The 27,942-nt window shown below is 55.8% G+C and overlaps 1 protein-coding gene across 5 annotated transcripts in view; it reads right to left on the bottom strand.

Annotated features, from left to right (window-relative positions):
- Positions 1-7,849: 7,849 nt before the first annotated feature.
- NF2 (NF2, moesin-ezrin-radixin like (MERLIN) tumor suppressor) overlaps positions 7,850-27,942 on the bottom strand; it is an 86,161-nt gene continuing 66,068 nt past the window's right edge. For 2 of the 5 annotated variants that reach the window (XM_061170307.1, XM_061170309.1), the window contains exons 11-17: positions 27,003-27,125; positions 26,116-26,333; positions 24,812-24,917; positions 24,215-24,342; positions 22,310-22,475; positions 20,869-20,913; positions 7,850-10,659 (exon numbers count right to left, since the gene is read on the bottom strand). In XM_061170307.1, the coding sequence (XP_061026290.1) occupies positions 20,878-20,913; positions 22,310-22,475; positions 24,215-24,342; positions 24,812-24,917; positions 26,116-26,333; positions 27,003-27,125 (777 nt within the window). In that variant the 3' untranslated portion in view covers positions 7,850-10,659; positions 20,869-20,877. Of the gene's footprint in view, positions 10,660-20,800; positions 20,914-22,302; positions 22,476-24,214; positions 24,343-24,811; positions 24,918-26,115; positions 26,334-27,002; positions 27,126-27,942 lie in introns of those variants that run through there. The other 3 variants (XM_061170306.1, XM_061170308.1, XM_061170310.1) reach the window with 2 other exon arrangements.

Below are 27,942 nucleotides of genomic sequence, written 5' to 3'. Positions count from 1 at the left end.
AGGAAGTCTGCAGCTCTCAGCACAGGGGAGACTGAGGCCTGGATAAGGGCGGCAGAAGTAAAAAGTGGGGACCCTGGAGCCAGACCAATCTGTGTTTGAGTGACAGCTCCGGGCCTCACTTGTATGACCTTGGGCAAATCTCTGGCCTCTGGGAGCCAATGTCCTCATCTGTAAAATGGGGACACCGCAGTGCCCCCTGACCCAGAAGAGGAGAGGATTCACAGAGATGAGGCACCGTGCTTGCCTCGCACCCCCCACTCCTACCCCCGACCCCCAGCCCGGCCCCTGGCGGAGGAGGGGCAAAGCAGTGGTGGTGGCTTTGAGTGGCAGGGCCATCAGATTCAGGCAGAACTGGCTAACTGTCTGGGCCATCAGGGCGAAGGAGACGTTGATGGATGCTCCTCTGGGACAGAAGGGCTGGGGGTGGGGGTGGCTGAGTGACGACCAGGCCCCACGGTAAGTACAGCTCAGTTGACCCAACCAGCTGGCCGGGGGACATCGTGGCCTGGACTCTCCCAGCCCTCACCCGGTTTGCTGGGAGGTCACTGCCTCCCTCCCCCTCCTCCTCAGCATATTAATTATCAAAACAAATGCTTTCTGAGCCATCATTTCACCTGAATTGCACAACGGCCTAGGGAGTGGGGTGAGATCCTTGGGCATTAAGAGCCTCATTCGAGGGACTTTCCTGGCGATCCAGTGGGTAAGACTCCACACTCCCAATACAGAGGTCCTGGGTGCGATCCCTGGGTGGGGAACTAGATCCCGCATGCATGTAGCAGCTAAGAGTTTGCATGCTGCAACTAAGACCCAGCACAGCCTAAATAAATAAATAAATATTGAGAAAAAGAAAAGATCTTCATTTCACAGATAGGGGTGCCTGAGACCCATTCACCCAGCAGTTAAGTACTGAGCACCCACTCTGGGCCAGGCTCTGTGCTGGGCGCCAGGGAATCAGACAAGAAGGCTTCGGCCGCATGCTTGCCCCACGCACCCTGGAAGTTACAGGACTGGGTTTTGCATCCCTCATGCTAGATACTGGGAATGCGGCAGACAGCATTCCGCTGTGGCGTGTGCTCCCTGGCAGCGATGGCACCCTCGGTGCCAGGCACAGTCTGCACTTAAAGTGCCTTCTCATTTAGTCATCCAAGGCAGACATCGGTGACCCTGTTTTCCAGCTTCGAAAACTGGAGCTCAGAGGGGTGACCTGACTTGCCTAGGCCCCCCCAGCTGGGAGGAGGAGGAGGGAGGCGCCCACATCTGCGCCTCAGACCTGCACTCATTCCATGTGGCCAGGGCCACACCGCGGCCCAGGGACAGGCTCAACGAGGAGTGCCTGGCGGGGGGGCTCGTGAATGAACCCGTGCCCCCCCAACAGCACCGAGCTCAACCCTGCATCCCCAGCTCCTCCCCTGCTGTGGGGGTGAGGGCCAGCACCAGGACCCCCCTCCCAGAATCCAGCCCCAACCCGACAGCCCCTCCCAAACCGTTCCTGCCCCCGGGGCTTGTCCCCCTGCTGAGCCCCCTCAGGGGGCCGGTGGCCACACCCAGGTCACGTGAGGGCAGGACTTCTGTCCCACCCGCCTCTGGGCTGGGCCCGAGGGAGAGCCTCTCCTGGGAAGCTGAGCAGAACAGCCCAGGCGGAGGTAGAACGGGGTTCGCACCCCAGCTCCAAGTCACGTGGCCTCTCCGAGCCTCACTCTCCTCCTGTCCCACAGGGGAGCGATGGTGACAGCACAGGGCTCTCATGCGGCCTCAAGACGCAGCCAGGACCGAAGCGGGAGCCGCTGCCATGAACTGGGCCTGGTGTGTAGGGTGGTGAACGTGTCCCTGCTGGGACGGCTGAGGATTAGAGACAGGCCAGGTGTGCCAAGGCCAACACAGATCACTGTTGTAGTAAATCTCATCTTCCTCGGGGCCTGGCCAGAGCAGACAGGGTCGGTGCTGGGGCGGGGGGTGGGCCGGGCCTGCTCCCCTGACCCAGGCACTGGGGCTGGACCGGCTGGGAGGAGCTGGAGGGCTGGGGGGGTGGGGCTGTGCTTGGCCTGTGCCGACCTACCCAGTGGAGCAGAGCCGGCTCTAATGAAGTGGGCCAGCCCCAGGCCGGCCCTGATTTCACATCTCGGTGGCCACTTCCCAGCTGGTAAATGTCACTGGAGAGAGTAGCTGTGGCACCTGGCATGGACCCAGTCTTGGGTGGGGGCGGGCAGTCTGCCGGAGGGGCCAGGGATGCCCATGGAATGCTGATGCCGGCCCAGGGCTCCCAGACCCTCCAGGCTTCCCCCAAGTCCCAAAGGCTGTGCCCAGGCAGCTGCAGCTGTCACCCACTCAAGGATATTTGCAACCACCAGCCCCTCTCCTGCTGTCAACCCGTGAGGGCCCCAGCTTCAGGGCAGGGAGGGTTCTCTGTGGCTGGTCACACCCTGCCCCTCTCTTCATGGGAGGGGGGCAGTTCAGGGTGGTCTGGAGAGGGGCACAGCTGCCCAGGGCTCAGGAGTGGGAGCAGAGCTGTGGGAGAAGCCCTCCCTGCCCACAACGGCCCCTGCTGCCCTGAGCTGTCTCCTTTGATACCTGAATCAGGACGAGCTAATAGTGAAGAGCTATAACCGCACAGCGGCAGGCCTTGTTTAATAAACTCTCGCTGTGGCAGGTGCTGGCTCAGAACCTGCTACCCATGATGACCCTGTGGTGGGCTGGGAACTGAATCGATCCTGCAGAAGAGGAATGTGGAGCTCGAAAGGCCAAGCCCTCTCCTCCGAGCAGCACTGTCCCCCACCAGCCCTGTGGTGCCACCCCCGGTCCTCGTGGGACCCTCTCTCTGCCCTGCTCCCCAACCCAGAGGGGATGGGGCCTGGCCCCCCCACCCCCTGTCTGCCCTGCATCCTCCTCCCCTCCCCATCGCCTGGGATCGCCAGGAGGCGGGAGGTGGGGTGGGGGTGGCCTGGGGTCAGGGGGTGTTGCTTTTCCCCTGTTCATCATGGGACTCTCAGCCCCCCTCAGCTTCCCGGCCCATGGGAGCCAGAGTGGGGGAGAGGGGGGCGCACATCCTCTCCAGGTTTGGGAGGAGGAGCTGGGCCTCCTGGAGGACTGGAAAGCACGAGGGGCCGAGGGGGGGTGTTTCCCTGTGCACCGTTCCCTCCCCTGCCCTCCTCCCTTTTCTCTGCTTTTAGATCCTCCATCTCCAGGTCTGAGACCTGACAACCATGCCCAACCACCCCCCGCCTAGACCCCATAGTTCCTGGGTGCGAACACTCTTAAGTTGCCTCCGTGACAGGACGGGAGAGTGGGCTGGCGCCGGTTCTGCCACCGGAGGGTCAGACCTACCTGGAACGCTGTGACTTCCACGTCGTCGTCACTGCCGGGGGCCCCTCCGCCCAGTGGGAGCCACCCCTGAGTTATCCGCATCACCCGGCCCCCTTCCCTGACTAAGGACACCTTGGGGTGGGGCTCCGGCTCCCAGACTGCTGCCTTGCTGGGCCTCTCTACCCGACGCCCAGTACGAACTGGTTACAGCAGAGCTTGGCAAATGAGGGCACTGGGGTGGGGGCGGCCCCTGGAGCCTAACGGCCTCCTGGAGGGGGGAGCGGGGGGGGGGCACAGCTCACAAATGCACCTCAAGGGGAGCACGCCTGCGCCCCCTGAGAGCTACTCCCTGCTCCCTCTTCTCGGCGTTTCCGGGGACCTTCCTACGTGGAGCGGGGAGCCTTGGCATCCCCAGCTACTCTCCCCTTTCCAGGGGAAAAAAGGGGGGAGGAGAAAAAGCTGTACGGATACTTCGCGGCGTGTGCAGCTCAGAATAGTAATGTGCTTTCTCAAGGCAAACAGAACTCCCCAGGTGTTAATGCAAATTCACTCCAGTTAAGATGAAAGAGGGCCGTTTCCCCCTTTGCCGGCTAATATGAAGGACTTAATAGATTCTGCCTCAGGAACTCGGCTGGGAGCGGAAGGCTGGGGGAGGGGTGTGGGCGTGGACAAAGAAGGCGGGGTCCCCTGGGTTTTAGAGCAGAGCACCTGTCACAGCAGGCCTGGCCGACGCGCACTCGGCTGCCCCAGCCACCACCTGGGCTGTCAGGAGCTGGACCTGCTGCCGGGCAGGAGGCTGCGGGGAAGCCCAGGTGGCAGTGCCAGGCCCCTGCAATGGTGCCCACTGCCCTTCACATTAACTCGGGGGCTGGCACCAGAACTGCCACTCCCCAGTTTGTGCCAGAGGAGACTGGAGCTGGGAGAGAGGATGGGGTGAGGCTGGCTGGCCCTGCAGGGTGCCTGGTTCAAGACCAGCTGCGCTGCGGGCTGTCCCTGTGGTATCCTGGGTCTGTCTTTTTTCGGCTCCCTGGAGGGTGAAACAGACCAGCCTGAGGAATTCTTTTAGAAACATGACATTCGTAGACGGCTGGAACTGGAAGGGGTCTGGGTTCCTCTGGTCCAAACTTGACCTACAGCCGAGGACAAGAGCGGAAGGAACCTTCTCAAGGCCACACGGCTGGAAGCAGGGAGCTGCTCTCCTGAAGCGCAGGCTGGACCCCGACAGGCCAGGGTGGGACAATCAGTCTGGGTGGCTCTGCCAGCCACAGGCCCCTTCCTCCCATGGAGGGGAGCCCTTCTCCAGCCCAGACAATCCCAGACCACTCCAATTCTGCACACGCATTTCCCTCGGAATCACCCTCCCCTGGAAACTATGCAGGGCCAAGCTGGGCCGTTGCTGGGGAGGGTGGGGGGACTGGAAGGTGTCTCTGGATGAAGGGAGCTCCAGGGGGAGGGTGGGCGGCAGAGAGGCTGTCCCCACCGGTCCACTTCTCTCGTTCTGGATTTAACTCCAATCCACTCTCGGGTAAATGGCACAGCAGGTGCCTACAAGGAGACACCTCCGCAGCCTTCTTCGCTTTCGTTTACTGACTTAATTCCTTTGGATCAAAGGCTGCCCCTTCCTCCCTGAGCAGGCAGGCGGGGGAATTACATTATTTATATTGAAAATGGGCAAGATTCCATGGGGACTTCTTCCTTATGCCTGATAAGAGAAAATTAGGTCACTGCCGTGCCTGTCGCCACCCCCCCCCCAACCCCGGCCCCAACCCCCGGCGTCTGCAGTGAGTTTTATGGTCCAGGTGCCCACGGGCTCAGGGAGCTGCTCCAGGTGCAGGGCCAAGGGCTGCCCACCCAGCCGCTCTCCCACCCTGAGCCTCCAGTAAATTATTGACCTGAGCAGCAGGTATTAATGTGACAAAGCCAGAACATCCTTTCCAGGCAGCCCCAGCCTGGGTTATCTATCATCTCCTGGGCTTTGCAGCTGGCACTGGGCAAACACAGTGAGGACAAATAGGCCAGATGCAGGTAATTAAGCTCCTGGTACAGGTGGAGGGATGGGGCCCATGTGGGGGCCACAGGTGGGCCTCGTCCCTCTTGACCTGGGGCTTCCTCTGGGTGTCCACTTGCTCTTTTTTCTGCTTCCTCCTGTAAGCCCCCCACCCCCCCAAAGGAAGCATCCAGAGAAAGAGTCACCTTCCCCTTGTGGCACTAGGCTTAGAGATTCCCAGGCATGATCGATCCCCACAAAACCCTATAAAACTCCCCTTTTAGATGAAGAGATTGCAGTGCCCAAAACTTAGGTAACTTGCCTAGACCACATGGCCGCTAAGTGACTGAAACCAGGTCTTTCTGAGTTCCAAGTTGGGGGCCCTGAGCCCCTCAGCTGTGTGGTTTCCTTAGCCCTCTGCATGGCTGGGTGTAAAGAAAAGATTTCATGTTTCTTCGTGTGTACTGCTTCTGTTACTTGTAAATAACGGTGGTACTGCTACACATCTCTTTTTCCTTAGAAATCTGAGTGTTTTTTGTGTCTGTTCTTCATGTTATCCTGACAACATCTCAGAGGTACCCAGAGGCGTCATTGCCAACCCTCGTTACAGAGGGGGAGCCAGGAGGCACAGAGCAAGCATGCAGCTCCGGCTGCGGACCTCTCCAGGAGATGTCTTGATTTCTTTGGCTCAGAGGCAACATGCCAGGTGCTATTCTGGGGCTACTACCCCAGTGGGAAATGGGCATCAAGTGGGAACTGGGTGGGGACCCGGTGGGGGTTCCTCTGAGTCACAGCTCAGGTCCTGGCAGTGCTGAACGGCCCTGAGCCTCCTCCGTGTAAGTGAGCTCTGGACTCCCTACCAGCGCCGGGACTGTGGCCGCAGCATCCTGCTGTAATGCAGTAATGACAGGCTGCCAGGGAGTCCCGCCGCGGCCCGGGAGGGGAGAGGAGCCCTTGGCCTCTCTCAGCTGCCTGGGCTGTCTGAGACGGAGATGGAGAACACACAGACGGCTCGACTCTTCTCCAGACGCTCAAGAGATTAGATTAGACATGGTTGCAGCAATCTTCTCACCGATACCTTTCCCCCCAGAGTCTGGCTGCCAACTCGTTGTTATACGTGGGTGGCTCCCGACCCACTCCTCCAAAGCGAAGGCTTTCCCCCCAGAGTCTGGCTGCCAACTCGTTGTTATACGTGGGTGGCTCCCGACCCACTCCTCCAAAGCGAAGGCTTCTGGGGTGGGCAGCCCTGGGGACGTCTGCCAGGTGCTCAGCCCAGGCGAGGACGACAGAAAAGGATGAAGTGCTGGCAGGAACGCCACTAAGGGACCCCATGGGGCTGGGCTGCAAATGCCACAATTAAACACCCAGGTCCGGCCTGCAGCTTTGGGTTTACAGCACGGTCAAAACAAACTAAAAACAAACCAAAAAAAGCAGAGGAGAATTCAACCTGTCTCCCCAATACCCAAATATCAGTATTATTAATTCTAACCCCACTGAATGGAGCCCTTGGGATCTGTGAGAGCCTTACTATCTTTTGGGGGTCAGGAGTTGGCTTTTTAAAAAAAAGTCAGGTAAAAATATTGTCTGGACAGCTTCAAATGACCAGTATTTATACAGTATTTTCTCTAGCTTGGACTACGTAGGAAATAAAACTATTTCCAATCACTGAAAATAACATAACCTACATTTAAGAAATGCAGCAGTTTCTGCACACCTGAAACTAACACAACATTGTAAATCAACAATACTTCAACTAAAAAAAATAATAAACGCAGCAGTTTCATATTATTCATCTAACAAAAGTTGAATTAGTTACTAATTCTATACATTTAAAACAAAACATTGTTTAAAAACTTCAAAATTCTCTAGTTTTACAACTTCATATCTTTCCAAAATATACAAAAAGCTGGTTATATTTAACTCAAACTCTTGGAAAATTTTGTGTACTTTGATAGGCAGCCCTGTGGACCCTCAGAAGTCCTGAGAACACATTGTGCCACCTGAATCTCTATTTTAGGCTGCGTGATTTGGGATAGAATTATCCTATAGTAGTTTTGGTCTTAATAAAGAACTTTTGTTGACTAAAACAATAAAACCAGCAAAAAAACCCCAAAGCTCTGCAGTGGTAGTTCCCAACTCCAAGTGTGAATGGCATGTGGCCCTGTGACCACAGCGGGGACTCATCTGTCCTGCAGGCTGTGCCTGGGCCCCCAGTGGCTCTGCATGCTGCCCACCCCCCCCTTCCAGAGCGGGAGTGCCTGGAGCGATTGCCCAGTGCGGCGCCCTAGTTTTCAGGTCTAGAATTGAGGACAGGCGAGGGGTGTGGGAAGGACATGGAGAGACTGGGACCCAGTACAGGGCCTGCCTCATGGGAAGCACGAGGGGTGCCCTGGTGAAGGCACAGTCGGGGTGCTGTCGTCAGCCCAGAAAAGGGGACCCTTTCACCACCAAAGAAGTGGGGCTGAGCTGAGGTCCCGGACATCAGGGAGCCACCACCCCCCAGCCCCAGTCACCACTTCAATGGCCAGAGCAACAAGCAAACTGAGGGAGCCCAAGACGAACTTTTTACAACTTAGAATTTTTATTAAAACAATCATTTAAATTACAACAATCCCCCAGAATAGAAAATAGCCTTCCCTGGTCTGGCCCTGACAGGAGGCCCCATAGGAAGAAGGGTGGTTTGACGTCTTTGAAAACGGGTGGATGGAGCTTCCCTGGAAGCCCAGAGGGGCCAGCCTGGCCCCCGGGCGGCTGGGAGAGGCCATCTCCCTGCCAAGGCCGCCCCCTCCAGGGGCCTGCAGGCGCCAGCCCTGTCAGCGGGCGAAGCTTAGCCAGTTGCAGGTTGTTAGCCTCAGGACTTGCGGTTTTAATTTGAAAGAGAAAAGAAAGGGAGAGAGAAACCTGTCCCCAAGACTACAGAACGCAATCACTCAGGAAGCGTTATGTAATGCCGTGGGGTGCTGTCCAGCAGGGCCCGGTGGGTGCGCGAATAACTGAATAACTGTGAGGACAGCACAGGGCAGAGCCGCTGGGGCTGAGGTGGAGCCTCAATCAGATCAACGAGGTGCCCTGTGCGGACCCGCCAGGGGCTGCCAGCGCAGCCTCGCTGAGTGTTACCAGCACGGTGCTTCTGCCCAAGGACCATCAGGAGCACTTGTAACGAAACAATCCGGGCAGGGCCCTGCTCTCAATGGAGGTCAGGGGCTTCCTTACTTAATAAGACCTAAGCTCGTTCACTTACAAATCACACAGTCACCTCGGCCATTGGCACATGCCCTGAAAACCAAGCTCTGCTTTCATTCCTTCTTCCACTGGGGCTCAAGATATTTCTGAGGGCCGCCATCCTCTCCGCCTGTTCATCTCTGGGAGGTACCTGCCAGCTCTCATCCCCAAGGAGAGCTGCCTTGTCCCTGCTGGCCCTCCAGAGTCGGCTCCCTCCACAGCTCAGATCCCAGCCGGCTGCCCTGTGGCTGCATGGCTCGGCATTCCCCAGACTTCAGACGTACACACAGCAGTTAAATAATAAAAAAACAAAGCCTGACAACATTTTTATAAATGACCACCATGCTCTGTGCCCACAGCCACTGTTACAGACTAAATGTGCGGGTCAGGGATGGGTGGTGAGCCTGAGGAAACAGCCTCACAACTGTCAGACCTTACATTACAAACGCGGCTGGAGGACCCCCGCCAGGACCGTGTCTCAGGGGAAGAGGCCTCGGAGGGACAGAGAGACACAAGGGAACCTTCCAGCTACAGCCATTCATGCTTAGTGTCCAGATTCGGAGTCCCACCCTGCATGTCCTGAGGGGCCGGGGGGACACATAGGGCTGGCTTCCTCCGTGCAAGGTGACCCAAGAAGGTGGCGGCCAGCCCAGGACACCACTAGGTCAGCTTGACCACGGAATTTGGCAGGATCTCTGCGAGCTTCTGTTTCTCAAAACCACACAGGATTGCCAGAGGCCACCTCTGCCCTCGGGAAATCCCTAGGCCCTCCCACGCCTTCATTTAATACACATCTTTTCACTGGTTAGCACTTATCCCCAGCTCAGCACAGCAGGCTCATCGGAAGGATGTGAATGGCCTGGTGGGTCACAGCAGCACCACCAGCCATGGAGGAAGAAAGGGCAGGAAAGCGGCCCCAAACCAAGGAGTGAGTATGGGCTGTGGGGTGGCTTTGTGACCTGCTGCCACCCGGCATGGCCGGGGGTCGCGTGTCAGCAGGTGCAGAGCACTGACTGTGAGGGGTCACCTGCATCCCCACCCTCACATGGCCCAGGGGAGAACATAAAGAGAAGGGCTCTCAAGGAGACGAGGGCAACAGCCAAGGAGGCCCAGGTAGAGCCATGGGTGGGAGGGCCTTGCTGGCGTGTGGCCGGGAGGAAAGACGATTCAGATCAACGAGGCAGACTGGGGCCAGTGGAACTGGGTGTCGGGGCCTCAGAGCCCTACAGAGACCCCGGTCACGGCTGGGCTGCCAGGTGCTGACTAGAGTGATGGGGAGCCCCCCACCCCGCCTGCCGCCTGCAAGAGAGGCTACGGTTGCAGAGGGCCCCGCCTGCCTCCTGGACCCTGGCCTGAGGTGGCAGGAGAAAGGCAGCGAGTGTTCTGTAGGGTGCAGGTTCCTACACGGCTCTGCTGGCCTCCCAGGCCCTCTGCTGGCAGCCAGCCCTCCATCACAGCTTCTGCCGGGTCTTCCCCCAGGCACAGCTGCCTTTCCCATTCCCCACCAGCTGGCAGCCAGAGCGCTATCTCAGGGGTGCCTAGGCCGAGGACCCATCGCCTGGCTCCCTCTCCAATGACGTGTAGCATGCAGGTTGCTGTGGGCCTGGGCTTGGGCGGCCATGCTTCTTCCCATGCCAGTTCCTCACCAGTGAAGGAGATGAATGTTCTGGAACCTCGGGGGGGTGAGGGGGGGATGGCACCAGCCTCCTGGTCTCCAGGGGGCCTGTGTACTTCACTTCCTACAGCCACTTCCCAGACAGGGCTGGGAGGTCAGCAGTGGACAGTAAGACACACACCCCAGGGCGCTTTGGACGAAGGAAGCACGGAATCCCACATTAGATAAGGAAAGACAAATACTCAAAAAAATTTAAAGACTCAGGTCAGGAGAACTAGAACCCCAAGAGAGATACTTCTGCAGGGTCATAGTTCAGGGCAATTGCACGTGAAGGGGGCTGGGCTCTCCGCTCAGCCAGGAAAAGCTCCAGAGCTCCCGAGGAAGCCCCCATCCAGCCTGCCTACGGATGGCTCCCTCGGTGTCAGGCCCATCCCATCGGTGCCGTGAGCAGAAGTGGCCAATCCTCGGGTGGCTGGGTCACCTGCTAGAGCTCTTCAAAGAAGGCCACTCGGGACTTGGCGCTCTGCAGGGTGAGCTGCAAGGAAGCAGAGAAGAAGGTGAAAGGGGGGCTGGCTTTCAGCTCTTTCACAACAGGATGACCTCCTGCCTCCCGGACTAAACTCAAAGGTGGCTGGGAGTGAAAGGGAAGACAGTTCAAGTAGATGTTCAAGAAGCTGGTGGTCAATCCCAAGTAAGTTTCCAGATTTGCCCAGGAACTCAAATTAGGAGGTGACAAATGAGGACATGCCAGGAGGGATGGCTGGTGGGCAGAAGCATGTCAGCATGGAAATGTCATCAATGTCGCCTTTTCACAGAGGGCAGGGGAACCCTGGGCATTTTAATAGATTCTCACATCCCCGTCTACAAAGGAGTCTCTACGATGCCTCTTGGTGTGCTGTCCGTGCTGGTGCCAGCCTGGGTGCTCATCCGCTCCAGGGCTCGAGGGCCAGCTCAGCAATGCAAGCGTCTCAGTCCTCATGCCCTGGGCACGCTGCTGGGGCAAGGAGACATGGCCTCGGGCAGGGCAGGCCTGTGTCAGGTGAGGAAGAGCTTGTCCTTTCCACTCTGGCTCCCCAGGTGGCCCCAAAGCAGACTTGCCCGTGACCTGGCAGCTGAGGGAGGGTTTCCATCCACAAACTGGGAGGCAACGGGCTTTCCAGGTAGGGCTGGTTTAGGCAGGGAGGGCGCAGCACATGGGGCGGTGATCTGGGCAGAAACTGTGAGGCCTTCCCAGGAATGCTGTCCTGAGCGGCACAAGCTTGAGAAGACGTGGAAGGGAGAGGGAGGATCGGCGGTGGAGCTCTCGGTTTGGCAGATAAAGCGACCTCCCAGGCTGCCAAACCCCAATCCCCCAACTCGGGAGGCCCCTTCCCAGGATCTCCCCAGACAGAAGCATCTGGCATGGGCGCCCCCCCCAGTGCCCTGCTTCCTGCTCTACTCCTGAAATCAGTTACTTAGGTGAGACTGTGTGCTCCATATCCAGCTCTGGGATTTTGCTAAGGAGTGTTTTCAGGGAGGGGGGACACAGAGTGCGTACTGTTCATCTTCATACCCTCAAACCACTTAGCTTAGTGCTTTGCACATAGCAGGAGCTCAGTTTGTTGAGTGAATAAGATGTAGGTGATAATGATAACGAAATGGTGAGATACATGGAAAGTCGAGAACTCCACCTGGGGCTGAGAAGGCCCAGGCGCTAATTCCCCGTCACCAGCTCGCTGTGTAGCCTCAGTGGACACCCTTGACCTCTCTGAGCCGCTTTTCTCTGGAGTTAAACCATGGGGGCAGGCTGGATGGTCTGGCCCATTCCCTCGACCTCTGGCAGTCCCTGAATCCAAAGAGAGCTTGGCTCTCCAAAGGGTGGGGGAAGAAGACTCCAAACCAACCACTTCACCATCAAAGACACACAGCATCAGTACACTCAAAATGAGACAGCTTGAGAGCCAGCTCTTTAAATCCTGCCAAATCTTTTGGCCTTGAAGTTCCTGACTAACAAGCTAAATGCAGGGAGACATCTGAGCTCTTTTTTTCAGTGGAACCAATTTCAGAAACCCTTTGGAAAGCCCAGCTCCAACGGGAATGGAGAGAGCTTTCATTTCTTTGCTGAAAAGGAACTCCCTCTAGAAGGATGGGTTTCTCCCTAAAAACAAGCAGAGGAGACAGGCCGGGAGTTACGCGCTCTGTGATAATGGGAACAAGGATGGTAACGGGAAGAAAGAAAGAGAGCCAGAGAGCCGCTGGGACAAAAAGGCTCTTGGGGGAGCGTGAATCAAAAGGTGTGAAACCCCGCGTCTCCACTTGGGTTCCTCGCACACTCCCGGGGAGACCTCAGGCTGGCTCCTCAGGGTACAGGGGACCTGCAGGGGACGGGGGCTCTGCCGCAGCCCTTCCTTCCATACACTGAATCACTCACAGGCACAGCCAGACTGCCCGACCCAAAGCCCATCTGAGCGGCTGGGTGGTCCTGGGCAGGTCACTGACTCCCTCTGGTCTCAGTTCCCACCGAGAAGCAGGGGTGGTGGCAGTTCCTTCCTCACAGGGTGACGTGCGGGGGGACAGAAACTCTGTGGAGCGCTCGGTGCCGTGTCTGGCGCGCGGTGAAACGCTACAGCTGGTGTTACTAATAGCAGTGTCACGTCCCGTCTCCCCCAGCTCCGGCTCCTCTCCTTCCGGGGGGAGCAGGGCAGAGGGCAGGTTCGGAGGGGTGAGGGTGAAGGCAGGGTTCACAGCCTCTGAGGCAGGGAGAGCAGATGCCCCCGAGAGGCCTGGCCTCTTCCCCAGGCACAGAGCCCGGGCTGTGGGGGCCTCCGAGAGCCTCCTGCCCGTTTGTACAATGATGGCTCCAAGAATTCCTGGATCCTCCTACCGGAGCTGCGTGCTGGCTCTCCCCTCGAGGTGCCAGTGGAGGGTTTTGGCAGCTCTGGCAGTGCCAGACTCCAGTCACTTGAGCGTGTGCTTGTCGGGAGGCAAAGCCCTCTTCGGGTGGGCAACACACTGCCCTGGATCCCAGCCCACACTGACCTCTTATCTCGCAAGAGCAGCAGTCGCACCCCAGCCCAAGGAGAGGTGCGGCACGAGATCGAGCACTGGCCGTGCAGAGGCAGGAGAGCACCCTGGACGCACAGCCTCGGCAAGAAGACAGTACCGTGGTCTCCAGGCTGTTGGAGGGAAGGGCAGAGCCACCGGACAGAGGTGGCTGACGTGGCTGCTGACACCAAGGGCACTGGAGCATCCCACCTCGGCCCACAGGCAGACCTGGCTGCCCCGCCCCCGCCTTTCACCCTTTCTGTACAGTTTGTGGTGGTTCCAATTCCAACAGGAAGCCTGTCGTCAAGAGGATAATCCCGCACGAGCTGACTGGCGCGCCTGCCCCACCTCCGCAGCGTCCCTCATCTCAGGCATCAGGACCTGCTCGTGCTGGAGCGCAGGTGGGGGGAGCTGGGCAGTGAGGACGGTCCGTGGGGAGAAGCCTGAGCTTCTTTCTTCCACGTGGGGACTCAAGCCCAGGGGCAGGGAGGTTCCCCCTCAGGCACTGCCAGCTGCGCTCCCAGCCCGGCTCCGCCCCACACCCCAGCCCTCCCCTCACCTGTGGGATCCCTCACCACCTGCTCTTTCTAGAAAGCTCACTGACTGTCAATTGACCGTGTAGCCTCAGGCAGGAGGTATCCCTAAAGGAGGAGGGGAAGGCTTAGAGGAAACGGCACAAAGCTAGCCCTTCATAAAGGGAACTGCCTCTGCAGGTCGTCTTCATAGACTCCTGGAAATCAGCTCACAAGCATCCTGGATTCCCGCCACCCTCTCCTACCCCAAGGTGTACAAGCCACGTCAGCGTTTGGTCCGTCTTCCTGCTCAGGGACGGGCCTGGCTCTCCGCACAGCGCAGCAAAGGGACCACAAAGATGACCCGCCACCCTGGGCCTCGCATCCTGCGGTGTCACATGGTGAGAGCCGGAGTCAGCCGCGAGGGCCACCCACCACCCTGTAGCCCCTTTGGTGATCCAGCAACACCCATCATCACCCCAGACCCACTGCTCGGGGGGCAGCACCTCCAGGACTGGGGCGGTGCCGGTGGGGGACTCCCCAAGTGCATGGAACGTGGCTCTATGACCACGGTGCCATGCTGGGTGGACTCCGAATTTCAGTAGGTGGTGAAGCAGAAAGGCCTCAGGACGCGGACAGACAAGCAGGGCCTCTTGGACAGTGGCTGCCTCATTCTGGGACCTGGCAAGTCTGGTCTACCTTCTCTGAATCCTTCTGAGGACACGCGGGTAGAGTTCTGCCCGAGCATGACTGGTGGCCACGTCTGCCCCGCACCGTCCAAAACTCCCCCTGGGTCCAGACAGAGGTGGCCAGGGAGTCCTGGCGGCCGCGTCCAGTCCCTCCGGGAGCTCTGCACCCCATGTTCCTCTCACCAGTTCCCTGAAGATGACAAAAGAACATGAAGTTTCCTCACCAGGCACGGGACTGACCCGCTTCTCTCTTGCAGCTGTCTCCTCACATCTGATTAAAATCCACCGTGTGAATAATACAGGAGGAATTAAGTTCTCTCTTGACTGAACCGGCTGTTCAAGTCTGTCACTAATCCAGCTCCATTCTGAGGAGACAAACTTCCTTTTCTTTCTCGGCTGCATATCTGTATGGTGTGGTTTTCGTCTTCGGGGTGCTCTGGTCCACCTGTGGCCTGGCCCCTTCTTCCTGCCCAGCCTTGATAGGCACAGCCTGGAAGAGTTCCCCCACAGCCACCTCCCCATCACACTGCCCGTTGTTTGTGACGGCCACCAGGCTGTGCAAGGGCAGGACGGGGAGCCTCCTGGCAGGGCGAGACCTCTTCACACCACCCGAGCTGTGTGCGGTATCACCAAACAGACACCTCCGCCAGCTAATGAATCAGATTCGGGAGACACTTCTGTCTCCTTAAAAAGACAGGAGGCTGGCTCCCCCAACCCTAGGGAAGGACTTGGTACCCAGCAGCCTCTCCTGAACCCGGGCATGCATACAATATGCAGACTCACGGGCTCCCACTCACTGGGCGAGGGTTTCAGGCAGCCCATCTAGATACGAGGACCTGGCTTGCCCTTGAGAGAGGGCCCCAGGGTCTAGAGACAGCAAGCCTGGAAGCACTGAGACCAGCACCAGGCTCGCGGATCCTTCCTGGCCTGCTCTGCAGTGAAGGCTTCCAGCTACGAAGCTCCTCCGGCCTCACTCCCAGGAGTGCCCCCTGCTGGAAAACCACAGCCCCAGGCTGGCTGCCAGCTCCCTCCTTCCAGCTCTCCTCCAAAAGTCCTTTTGAGGGGGATTGCTTCCCAAAGTGAAGAGAGAAGAACTAAATGTATTCTGGCACAGAGCCTGCAGCAGCAAGGCTGTTTGATTAAGAATGAATTACACTTTCATCAGCACAGAGAAATTGATTCACAAGGCCGCACTGTGATAATCTTGTTCCTAAAGCAAAAGGGGGTGGGCGGGACACAGAGCCACTTCGGCTATCAATGATGAGAGAGAAGAAGCTCTACAATTAAGCTGGGAGAAGAAAACTAATCAGAGCGCCAGGATTCCTCCAACTAGTCTCTGGGGGCCTCACCTCAATCGACTCATCCCGGGGGGAGAAGAGAAGAAGGGGTGGGGGAGTGTCTAATTCATTTTAAACAAAAAGACCCACAACGCTGAACCCATTTTAGATACTAACCTAATAACTCTAGGCGCTGAGACTCTGCTTGTCCCATAAAAATGCAGTGGAATTGAAATGCAAGCCCTAAAATCATGTTACACTTCCTCTCCACCACTACATATTGAGAACGAAGGAGCGGGGGAGGGCGCAGATACAAAAGGACAGGCAGATTCTCCACCAGGAGCAGGAAGGTGACAGCCAAATCCAGCAGCAGCAAATTCTAACATAATCTCTGGTTTGGGGTGTGATAAACATTCTCCTTCCAAATCAAAGCTGAGGGGGCAGGGCCGGTGAGGGAGGATGGCTGCTATAAACTGGTCAGATTAAGCTATTCTGCTGTCTTGCTAGTTGACAGCTTGTACCCAAATGCCATCTGGTGATGTGCATGGGGAGAGAGCTGTCCACACACTTATCCCTAAGCAGAGGTGGGATGAAGGGCCGAGTCCACCACAATTAACAAATCCAATTTGGTATCAGCTACTGTATCTGCTCTAGAGAGAAATATGCCTGGGAAAACCCAGAGGGTGCCTTTGGTTTATTAATCCTTTAGGGACCTAAAGTGGCAGAATGATGCCTGGAAACCGGTATCTGCCCATGTCTCAAGCTGCCCGTGTGATGCTGGCAGGGCCTCACTTCATTCCTCCACCTGGAAAATGGACGAATCGGCCTGATTCACCTTGCTGGGCAAGGGGAGGCTAACTGATGGGCACAGAGCACTCTGAACGAGCACCTTCGGGGAATGGGGCAGATAGACCGATGTCATTTCAAATTGCCAATATCAGAAGGGAAATCACAGCAAGGATCATAAGAATAGAACCTCGAGCCCACAGAATGAGTTTGCATCCCGACTCTTCCCTCCCGCTGTTGCGGTGACAAATCAGGTGCTGGAGGAAAGCTGCACTGAAACGTATCTTCAGTGCTGAGGGACCAAATGAGATGTCTTACTGCATCCAATAAGGCCCACTAATGTCCTCAGACACTTCCAAATGGTGGTAAAATACCCTAGAAGGGAGAGGCAGGTTTTGCACGCTCCTCAACGCCTCCCAAAGGGCAACTGCTTGACCAGGTAAAGCCCACCAACCAAAGGGAGGGACTAGATCGTGGTCTTTTGGCAAAGAGGTTGGTAGAATCTTCTACCTAGGGAGCTACCAGGAACAAGCAAGGAAACTGGAAGCGCTCGACAGTTAAGAGGCGCGTGGACATTCAGTCTGCGTGAGGTGGGAGTGGCCTTCAGGGATGAGCCCAGGCGTCACGTCCAGGAGGAGGGCGCCCCAGGACCAGCCCATTCCTGCGACACCTCCCCCGAGCTTCCCACGGAGCCAGTGCCCTCTCTGCTGTGTTCTGCATCCACACCCGGTGCCTCTGCTGACCCCTGCTCCCCACTCCACTCCTGCTCCCCTTTCTTCTCCACCCCCCCCCCACCTCTGCCCTGTTCTCACAAAGGGAAAGTTCTGGAGCCAGGGAGCCAAGGCAGGTGACGCTCCACCAGACACGCAGGGTTTCCGAAGCAGGCAGAGCCATGTGGGTCCCTGAGCGGGGTCTGGTGGTGCTGAACGTATTCACCACACGGGCAGCGCAGCCTGTGGAGCTGCCCCCGTCCAGGCAGGCGATGCTGATGGAGGTCACAAGGGAGGCCTGGCTGGTTGCTTTAACTGTGGGAGACGCCTTTCACGCATATTCACCCTCGCCCTGTGATTTATCACCTCCCTGGTGTTTTAAGTGCTCCACTTGACTCGGCCAGCCCTGCATCTCCAAAGGGAGTCCATGCAAATTGAAGATGACATTGGACTTTTATGTCTTCCTGATCTGAGAGAGGCGGCTGGAGCTTCAGATAAATGTCGAGGCTCCTCATTCCTGCTCCTCCACCAGCGGAAACCACAGCTAGACCTCGATGGTTCACACCATTTACGAAAAAAATAAGCTTTCTAAGCTCTATGACCCCCAGGATTTCTCATTTGTCAACTGCCTTTGAAATCCTCTGCTTCTTCAGAGACCATGGGCACAAAAAACAAAGACAAGTTTCCTGGCGCTCAGACCAGCCCAGAATTGGGGAGTGAAGCTGTCCCTTGAGAGGGGATAAAGGGTGCGAACGTGTTGTCACCTCCAGAATGTGCTGCCCAGCTAAGTCACACCTGGCCACCACTCACTTCATCAGTGCAGTGGTTCTGAAGGCAAGAGGTTCAAGCCCAAGACACCGTGTCCCCCTCCCACAGCCTCACTGCCAGACCCCACGCCCTCGCTCAGAAGACCCAGAGTCCAGGAATACATGTCACGGTCACTCCCCCCGAGAATGCCACAAATCTACGTTCCCAAGGGCAGCTTCTGATCACTAGCACCACTCGGGACTCAGATGCAAATGCCAAACCAGTTGTACTGATTATCGATTGGGAGAAAATTGAAATGTGGAGTTAAGATTAGCAGGAGGAGAAAAATACACCCTTGCAAGTCCAAATCAGATGGTACAGTCAGCGGAGTTCATTCTGGCTTTTTAAAAGTTTCTACCTCTAAACACACGGAAACTAAAACACTTACTGGACACGCGTGTCACAAGTTGTGCACGTAACGGTGGTGCGTCCCTCGGCCCAGGCTCACAAGCAGATTTGTTTCTTTATATAATTTTAAGCACTCGCTGAGTCCTTACAGTGAACTCACTAAATTCTCATAACAATCCTGGGGGGGAACGAACTGTTTTATTCCCTTTTTAAAGGTGAGGACACTGACCCTTAACAGAAGGTAAGAATTTTAGAGATAGTAAGTGGCAGAGCAGCGGCAACCCCCGTGAAGCAAACTGGACTGCCTCTCAGCATTCCCATGGTAACCCGTGGGTAAACCCTTGTAATTAGCTTATGCGTCACCAGCCCCGGAGGGTCCTGCTGAGTCAGGGTCAGACACCGGCCTCGAGGTGAGGCAGGAGAGGACAGACAGCAAGGGGGAGGGGTACACCTGGATCGCGGGAGGTAGGAGAACCAGTCTTTCCTTGAAGAAATCTATGATCAAAAGATATGAAAAACAAAACAAAAATCAATGCAGGCTGGTTTGAACCAAGATTAATGACAAGTTTCAGGACAATGGAAACTCTCCAGTTCACCACCGGTCTGCATTTCTCATCCCAGACTTTCTAGATGGAGCCGTGCCCTTGACATTCTAGGTGCCCACACTTCAAAGCCCGCCGTGGTATTTCTCGTCAGCTAGGCTCACTTCAGCCCAGACCACAGCAGGCACAAGGCCAGAGCTGCCCCAGCACAGCAGGTGACTGGCCGTCAGGCTTGGTCACTGGCCACAGGGACAACCAAAGTCTAGAAAGTGGAAAGTGCATCCAACTTCACGTGTAGCAAAAGCTGCCGCTATTTAATCTGGTGATACTAAGTCCAGCTGTATTAAGAGCCAACTCCATTTTATTAACCCTTGATTAATCAGAATTCTTGATTAACTGGAGCTTGGCAGCATACTTTGAAAACAAGTTCACATCAAGACACTAAAAAAAAAGGAAAAAAAAAGAAAAAAAAAGGCTTCTGTGCATGTCCTAGGAGTGGTACACATTTGACTACAAATCAAACATCATTTGTCTATAATCACAGCTCAGTGAGAACTGACGGTCAGAACTGGGTCCCTGAAGAACTTAAGCGTTCTGAATCATTACAGAAAGAAGAGAGATGAAATCATATCAAGGTAGAACAGGACGGTCACATGCAGAGAATATCTGACAGAATAGACTAAAACAAAAAGGGACTTCCTGCGTGCCCCTGTGCTTGCCACGGGGTCCAGGAAGCCACAGTGGAGCCACCCCAGGGTCCTCTGGGTACCACGGGGTGATCCCTTGAGCAGAGGTGCCACCCAGCTGGCCCACTCCGTGCTCTTCACACTTGCCCGGTGCAGAGCATGCGCCGCTTGGTGCTGGCGTGTTCAGTGCCAGCGTGTGGTATGAAAGCTGAAGAAACAGGAGCCCGCTAAACAAAAGTGTCAAACACAAATTGTGGTTCACGCCACGGGTTCCTGGAACCACTGACAGATCGAATCCATCTTCTAATGAGATCCATCTGGGACTTTAATAGCAACCACAAATAGGATCTATCCTATGCCAGAACGCACTTTTTGGTACAGAGCTTCCAATGGGCTTATTTTATTCTAGGAGCAGAAAGCACGGTGAGGACACCAAAGGACACATCCCATGTGACTGTGTGGGTGGGCTCGCTGGCAGGGGTACTACTGGGGAGCAGGCGAGGAGTAGAGGCAGGATGTTATTATTGCGCGTAATAAATTCTCTCCACTGCCTAGGCCTGTTGGGAGAATAATGAACTGTTGCAGAAGGAAAGCAGCAATTATTCAATTAATTCACTCCACGAGCACTGACTGCCCGTCTGCTGGGTGCCCGGACTGCTCTGTCCCGACATGAGTTCACGCCGACTGCGACCGCGCCCCAGACTGCGGAGAAGCCCAGGCAGAGGTGGCCGTTAGCGCGCCGGCGGACAGACAGTCCGCTTAGCCTGACTGCATATCAGACCCCTGTGCTATTGGTTTGCTGTACTTGAAAAGAGAATAGATGTGTACAGAAAGGGAGGCTCTAGAGGAAAATGAGGGAACACGGGCAGCCCCTTCATCCCACGACCAGAAGCCACCAGGTATGACTGCAGGTCTTCAGAGGCTGTCACCACATGAAAGGTCTTGATCTTGTGTTAAAGGCACCAGTCTTAAGAACACCCAAATTGACCCCGTTTCCATGCTAGGGTTATTTATCTAAGGAGTACGCCACCAAGACAAAGGACTTCAGACAGACCTGACCGGACAAGAAGCCATGACCTTCCCCAGCCCGACAATGACACAAGATGTGAAGGACGGCCGGTCCTACAGCCCCAGGACATGCTCTTCAGAACGAGGCAGCCTTCTGGACCCTGGAGGCTGTCCTGGCCCCACAGGGCGATGCCTGCTCTCAGACTCGAAGCATGCTGCGGCCAGTCCCCAGGCGCCACCTGCCCTCGGGAGGGCTCGGCACGGCCCGGGGACAGAGACAGGCAAGCTCATGCAGGGGTTAGTATCACAGAGGGCAGTCCCATCACCACATACAGAGTACCTGGGAATAACCTACTTTGAGGGCTCAAATGCAGATAGGTCTTCTGCCTTGGGCTTGAGGCTAAACCAGCAAAATAAAATGAAGAAAAACAAAAACATACCCTGTGATATCAACAATGCCACATGTGCCATTTGCAAAATGCTCAGACAGGCCTGAAATTGTGACAAGTGACTTCATTTGTGTGTTTTTATGGCTTGGAAACGGGTCTCCCCAGCTTTCAGCACCCCAGGGCCCTGTGGTCGAGGGCCCGGCTCACGGCAGCAGTGGCAAAGATGAGCCTGTGCCCGGCGCCGGGGGAGGGAGTGGGGCAGGGAGGGGTCCGAGGCAGCTCCTGTGAGGCCCGACTGGCTCACTGGCCCAGTCATCCTTCTTCCTCTCTGCTCACTGGCTGAGGCCTCACTCCAGCTCCCCTATGCTAACTGTTTCAGAATTTGGTTTGGAAGGGAAACCCGGTAAGTTACAGAAGCTGGAGGAAAGAAGAACGTGGACTGTGGAAAGGTCTCTCCCTCCAGGTCACCCTATTAAAAGGAATTCTCTACTCGGTGCCAATACTAACTGGAGTCAAGAGGGAGGATTCGGGCCTCCCGACTGTACCCCTCAACGATGGCAGGTAGATACAGATCTCTTGAAAACAAACAGTTCTCAAACCGGGAGACCAATTTAAAGACTACGCTAAAGCGTACAAAGTGAAACACATCTAACTATCACCATCTAAACTCAACGAAGAGTCTTGTCTTACTGACCCCCATTTTACAGGTGTTAGCCTGGTCCTGGGGGAAGAGACAGGAGCTGACATCACCTGGCAGGAGAGGACCTTTCCGCTTTGCCCAGCGTAAGAGATGTACACTCTTGGGCTGATAGTTAGCATGGAATTTAACTTCCTCCAAAATGCTGAAAGCTCAAAATATCCGTGGAGAAAGACATGAAACTGTTAGCAACATAAATGAAGTCTCATCTTTTAAAACATTAAGGTTCTTCTAGATACTCCCTTTCAAGTCTGAAAAAAGTTAAAAATTCAGAATTTGGTTTCTAAATCAAGAACAGAATTTTACAGTCTTTGCCACTTAAAAACACAAAAAGACGAGAAGGAGAGTCCATTCTCAACAGCCTCCCTTTCATTTTGCTTTCTCATTAAGTAAGGCAGCTCCCTGGGCAGAACTCCCCTCGGCTTAAAAGACAGAACTGCTTTACTGCTAAATGATGGATCAAAACCTGTCCTGTAACCGTGATTCATTTCATCAGAGCTTTTAACACAAGCTCCCCTTCCATCGAGCCAATGGGTTCACAGTCATTGGCAGATTAAATTCCCTTTCTGGCGTGAGTCAAAAAATTTCCTCAACTAAGTACATATAAAAAATGACAACAGTCTAATGACTCGGCTACTGAGGAAACCAGATGCCAACCTCACATTTCATTAACGACTGTCCTAATCAGCAAAAGACAAGAGACTCGGTACCTTTTTAATGGTATTGTGTTTGCTGCTGGTGCCGCCCTGATCAGAGTTCTCGTTGTGCAGAATATCCAAGGCCGTCTCCCTCTCTTTGAGTTTCAAGGCCTCGATCTCTGTCTTGAGTTCGTTGAGCTGCTCCTGCAGGTGCTTGCTCTTCTCCATATACTCCACTCTGCCAGAGAGAGGACAGAGTATCAGGGGGTCTGGCAAACAGTGAGGCGCACCGTGGCCGAGAGGCTCCAGACCCACACGCTGCTTGGCCTGGGACCCAGGGTCTGAGCCTGGGGTTCACATCTCTGCTCGGCCACTCACGGGCCATGGAAGCTTGGGCCAGTCACTAAACTGCTCTGCATCTGTTTCCTCATCCATAAGATAGGGATAATGATCACAAGGCTGTGGTCAGGATTAAACAGAAGGAAGTGTAGGAAAGCCTCAGTAAACTCATACCAGTTGTAATGGATAACAGATAGTTTTTAGTTCTATACAGAAAACAACACAAGAAACAAGCCTCCTGGCATCCAAAACAGTCTTGTCTCAACACTTCTCGGAGAAGTAATTCCATTCTAGTGACCTCTTCTGATAGGCCATGGCCACACCCCTACTTGTTTTGGGACATAATCTCCTAAAGATGACCGAAGCTCACTCAGCAAACACCAGGGATAGAAAGATGCCCACCACCACCTGCAAGCACACATGGTTATTTATGAAGGAAGCCATCCTCAGGGTGTCCAGCTACACGGGCACAGCCAGGCAAACCGGGCATCACAGACACAAGGGACATTCTGCAGTGATTCCCACGCACGGGTGGTGCCTGGTGCGTACAGGTAATGAGTAAGAAAACATAAACTGTAAAAAAGCAGTACCCTGATCACACAACCATGTACTGCTGAGCATGCCTAGAAAACAGTGAAGGGTAGAGGGAAACTCCACCACGGGTGGAGGGGATTGCGGGTGCCACAGACAGAGACGCTGGGTCCCTCTATCCTCAGGACACGAGCCCAGAGAGACTTACTGCCCGGCTTGTGGCTGCCCATGCTGGACACGGAGAGGGTTACCTGAGGACACCAAACAAGGTGAAAGCACATGGGCCGCAAAGTCAGATGGACGAAGCGCTGAACCCCGGATCTGTCCCTCATCAGCTGTGGGGTGCTGGGTGAGCTCCTTAAATGCTCTAAATCTGGGTTCTCATTTATAAATGGGAACACTAAACCTACCTTTGAAGTCAGTTGGTGGGAATGAAATGAGATAAAAGATAAAGGACCCTGTCACCCAGGCACCCCATGCCTGGCAGCTACTGTGACATTTCCCTGGCCAGCCATGGCACAGATGGCCGATTTACCGACGGCCCTGATTAGGGGACCTCAGTTAGATGCCCTCTGCAGTGGGGCTCCCTTCCATCTCAGAGCCACGTCCCCTGACCATAAAGTGAAGGAGGAGGACAGCTCAGGGCACGCTGGGCTCAATGTGTGGTTCCCACGGCAGGGCCGTTCAAGCTGACTGTAGCCCCAGCCGTTTGCCCTCCTCAGCCTTGAGCTTGAGTTTCTTCTCTCTCGCCCTTGTTCTAGACATGGGACCCGCCACAGAGCTCAGCCGCCAGAGAACACAACTAGGAAACGTGTCGCATCACCAGGTTAGAACACGACCACCACGGACCACCACGTGAACAGCGGTCTGACTGGCTTGGAGACCTCTGACAACCAGTCCTAGACTTCAGGTGAGCTCTGGAGCCACTATAAACTCCGGGTCACCAATCAAGTGTCATTTTTATCCTGGAAGATGAATGCTGGTCTGTCGCCCTTCATTTCCAATTAGGAAATTCCTCTCCCGGTGGGTGAGGACAGAACAAACCTTTGTAGGAGTTAGTGCCAGGCTGCCCACGTGGGGCACGGGGGAGGGGAGGGGGCTCCGTACTTCTCTTTCTCTATCTCCATGGAAAGCCGCTTCATGTCAGTATCCTTGAAGTCGAAAGACAGGCTGTCACCAATGAGGTTGAAGCTTGGTATGTCAGGAGGCAGCGGGGCTGGGAGTGGGTTCATGGGCTACGAAGGAGAAATCAGATTAGGAGGTTCGGTTCCACAAGAACAGAGGGCACTGCTGCGTCAACCACTCACCCCTCCAGAGGCCACAAAGGCTCTGGGCCCAGCGTGCCCACCCCTGAAGCAGAGGGTGAGGCAGTTAGATTTGTTTTGAGGACTTTCTCCTCCCAGATCAGAGGGTCGTCTAAAATATGGCCCCAATCTACTTCTCCCACCGTCTGCCCTATAAGATCGTCAATGGTATCATTTATTACCCCTTGGACCACTTTGCTTCCCACCTCTGTTACTTTGCTTAAACCAAGTCACCTCCCTACGTCCCATCTCTCAAGGCCCTAGAACATTCTGCACCATTCGCTCCACCATGTGTTTGCTTAACAGTCGCCCTGAAGGCCCCACCAGGGGAACCGGAGGGCTGGGAGGGAAGGGACCGCTACGAGGTGAGAAGCAGCGCGGCTGGCAGCTCCAGGCTCACCGGGTACGTGGGCTTGGTGGTGATTTCCAGGAGCTTCTGCTTGGCTCTTCGCTCTGCCTCGCGGGCTTCCTGCAGGTCCTGCTTCAGCTGATCTGCCTCCTTGGCCCTGCAAGGAGAGAAGGGGCCCTCAGCTCCACAGAAGATGACAGGAGGAGGAAAGAGACCCCTCTTCCCCCTTGACCCCCGGAGATGAGGGAGCTGGGTTAACCCTGAGGGTGGCACCAGACCAGGCAAACAAGCACGGGGGTGGGGGGATGGGGGAGGATTTACATGAAATCAGAACTTCCGAAGCAGGAACAACATTCCCAGGTATTGTTCATTTCAACTGATTTCCAGTTTAAATCAAAACTGGGAGAGCAGTGAAGCAGGTGGCCAGAAGAGTCAAGGATGAACCTTTGCAACTGGGGGAGGGGGAAGGAAATCGGGGGAGGGGCTAGAAGCTTCCTCTGCTTCTTTCTGGGTGAGAGTGGGCTGGGCAAAGGTGTCATACTGGATCACAAAGGGCAGGATGTGAAAGAACTGATTCTTCAGGGCCCCCAAGTGAAACAACCTCCTCGGGCAGGAAGATAAGCACGTAGCTGAGGGCCTCGTGCCTCGTCAGGACACTGGACCCAGGCGACCCAGCCCAACACACATCACTCGCGGGGAAGTGACGGCACATGGAAAGAAAGGAGCCTAGGGCAGGGTGGGAAACACAGAACCGTATTTCCAGAATGACACGCAAAGAATGGAGAGGAAACTGTAGCGACTGCACCCTGGCAGTGAAAAGCCAAATTCAGGTGTTCTAAACCCACAGACCGAGTGCCGCGAGTAATAAGCCAGGGTTATCTGACGACTGTGGAACCAGCACAGCCCAGAGCCTCCAATTGTCTTTGAAAAGCACAGACTACAGTCCCATCCTTCGACCTGGTCATGAGCCAGGGCACCCTGCCCTCCCCTCCCATCTTCAGGGAAGCATTAAAGGTGAATAGCTGCTGTCTCCCCACACGCCCCTCAAACCAAAAGGGAAAAGAAGCACGTTCTGTAAATGTCAGAAGAGCCTCCTCATGTCTCCTCAGCTAACAGCAGCCTGTGGACAAGCTCGATGGTTTTCCTGCAAACACAAGCATCACAGAGACGGGGGCTCATCGCAAAGGCACAGCCCGACCAGAGTCCACCGGACAAGAGAACTACGTTCCTGTGCCCATCCAGCTCCAGCCCCACCGGCCTGTGCGGGAAGGAGCCTCTGCCCCTGCCCGGGAGACGGGTCAGCAGCTGCCAGCAGGCTCTGCCCCAGCGCAGGGCCTCCCCGCCCCCATGCTGACCTCCTCTCGGACTCCTCAGCCATCTTCAGCGCCAGCACCTCGGCCTCCAGCACCTTCTGCTCCATAAGGCGCTTCTCTTCCTCCGTCCGGATGGCCGTGGCCTTGATGCGCTGCATCTCCTGTTCGGCCTCTGCCGCCTTCTGTGCCAGGAGCTTCGCCTCCTCCTCAGTGATTTGGGCCTTTTCGGCCAACAGGTCGGCTGTCTCCTCGGACCGCATCTGGAGAAAAGAGCGTGGTCAGTGGGAACAGGAGTCCTGTGCCTGTCATCCCGCCCCGATCAGGCCTCAGACACTCAGGTCAGCAAGGACCAAGGTCTTGGACTCCTTGGGGCCCTGCCACTGAGTGTCCCCAAGCCACACCCTTCAACTTCTCAGAAGGCCCTTCAGGGTCCCTCCATGGGGACCCACTTGAGCTGAGGCTACACTTTATGAGGGAGAAACCCAACTTAACTCTGTCCTTCTTTCTCCTTAAATAAGTGCTTCAAAAGCACGGGAGACTGTGCCCTCTGGGGACACGTCACAATGTCTAAAGACATTTTTGATTGTCACAAATGGGGGAATCTAGTGGGCAGAGCCCAGGGACACAGGCAACCAGTCCTCAACACACAGGATGGCCCCCACCAGGGGATGACCTGGCCCCGAGGTGGGGCGGGCCAGGGCTGAGACACACTGCGGGAAAGGTGACCCACGGTGAGTGGAGTCTGCCTGCACTTGGAGGTTGAACTCAATCTAAATTTGCTCCTGGAAACACAGGCGGAGAGAAAGACAATAATTTTTTTAAGCCAAAATGTCAAAGTAAATGTGGCTAATCCGTGGTCCTTGGGGGCCTAACTCCAGAGCCAGAGGGAGTCCGAGTAGCCTCCCAGGACCCAGCCCCTTGGAAGTCACCAGGGCTTCGTTGGCCATCGTCGCCTCTTCCTTCATCTGCAGCAGCCTCCTCTCCAGCTCGTCCCTCGTGCGTTCAGCCTCCTCCCTCATCTGCTTCTCTCGAGCGAGGCGCTGCCTCTCCATCTGGGGGGAATGAGCGGCTGCTGGTCACAGGGCCCATAACCTGCTGTGCCACAGATCCGAGGACGGCCAGTGCCCAGGGTCTCCCCTCTGGGGACCCTTTTCTTCCCTGGACTTTAGGTACCAGTGTCGTTCTCCTCGCCCACCACCCTCCATCCTTCTAAACCAGCTGTAGAGTGGAAAGCCGTGCTCCTTGAAAAATCATCTAGTGGTAAATGAACAAACAGCAGAACACGGAGCCAGTCTCCACCTGGATGTACGGGTGCATCCGTACACGCTGGGTACGGAAACAGCTACCTGGCCAATGTGCCTGAGACCCCAGTGGTTCTGCCCTGCAGCTGACAGGACACAATGCAGGCTCCTTCTCCCCAAGGGGCAGCTCCAGAGATAGACCACGTGTCCCTCTCCACCACCATGAGCCACCGTGCCGCTTCTTATCCACACGGACCCCTCCCACACCTCTAATCTCATCAACAGTAGCTCCACTCTTGCTTCTGACCCTCGGAGAAGATGGAATCATCCGTGTGATGCATCAATAGCTCACACATTGTACTTCACAGCGGGAGGCGGCAGCAGCCAGGCACAGACCCCCACAGCCTCAAGCGCAAGCAACTCCTGAGCCAGGCCTGCGACAGGAGGGAGCCCGGGGGGAGGAGTGGGGACGCGGCCCTGATCCTTACGGCACCAGCACTAAGCTGCTGCCGCCTCCCTTGCCTTCTGGATCACTGTATTAATTGGGCCACATGCCGAGCTTAATAAGGGGAACAAGCAGAGGACAAGTGCTATTCTCTGTGATCCTAGGGCTCTAGCTGAGTTCAGA

Source organism: Eubalaena glacialis, chromosome 15, assembly GCF_028564815.1.
Source record: "Eubalaena glacialis isolate mEubGla1 chromosome 15, mEubGla1.1.hap2.+ XY, whole genome shotgun sequence".
NCBI lineage: Eukaryota > Metazoa > Chordata > Mammalia > Artiodactyla > Balaenidae > Eubalaena > Eubalaena glacialis.
The sequence above is the reverse complement of the archived record's forward strand: the minus strand, read 5'-3'. Positions and strand labels throughout refer to the sequence as shown.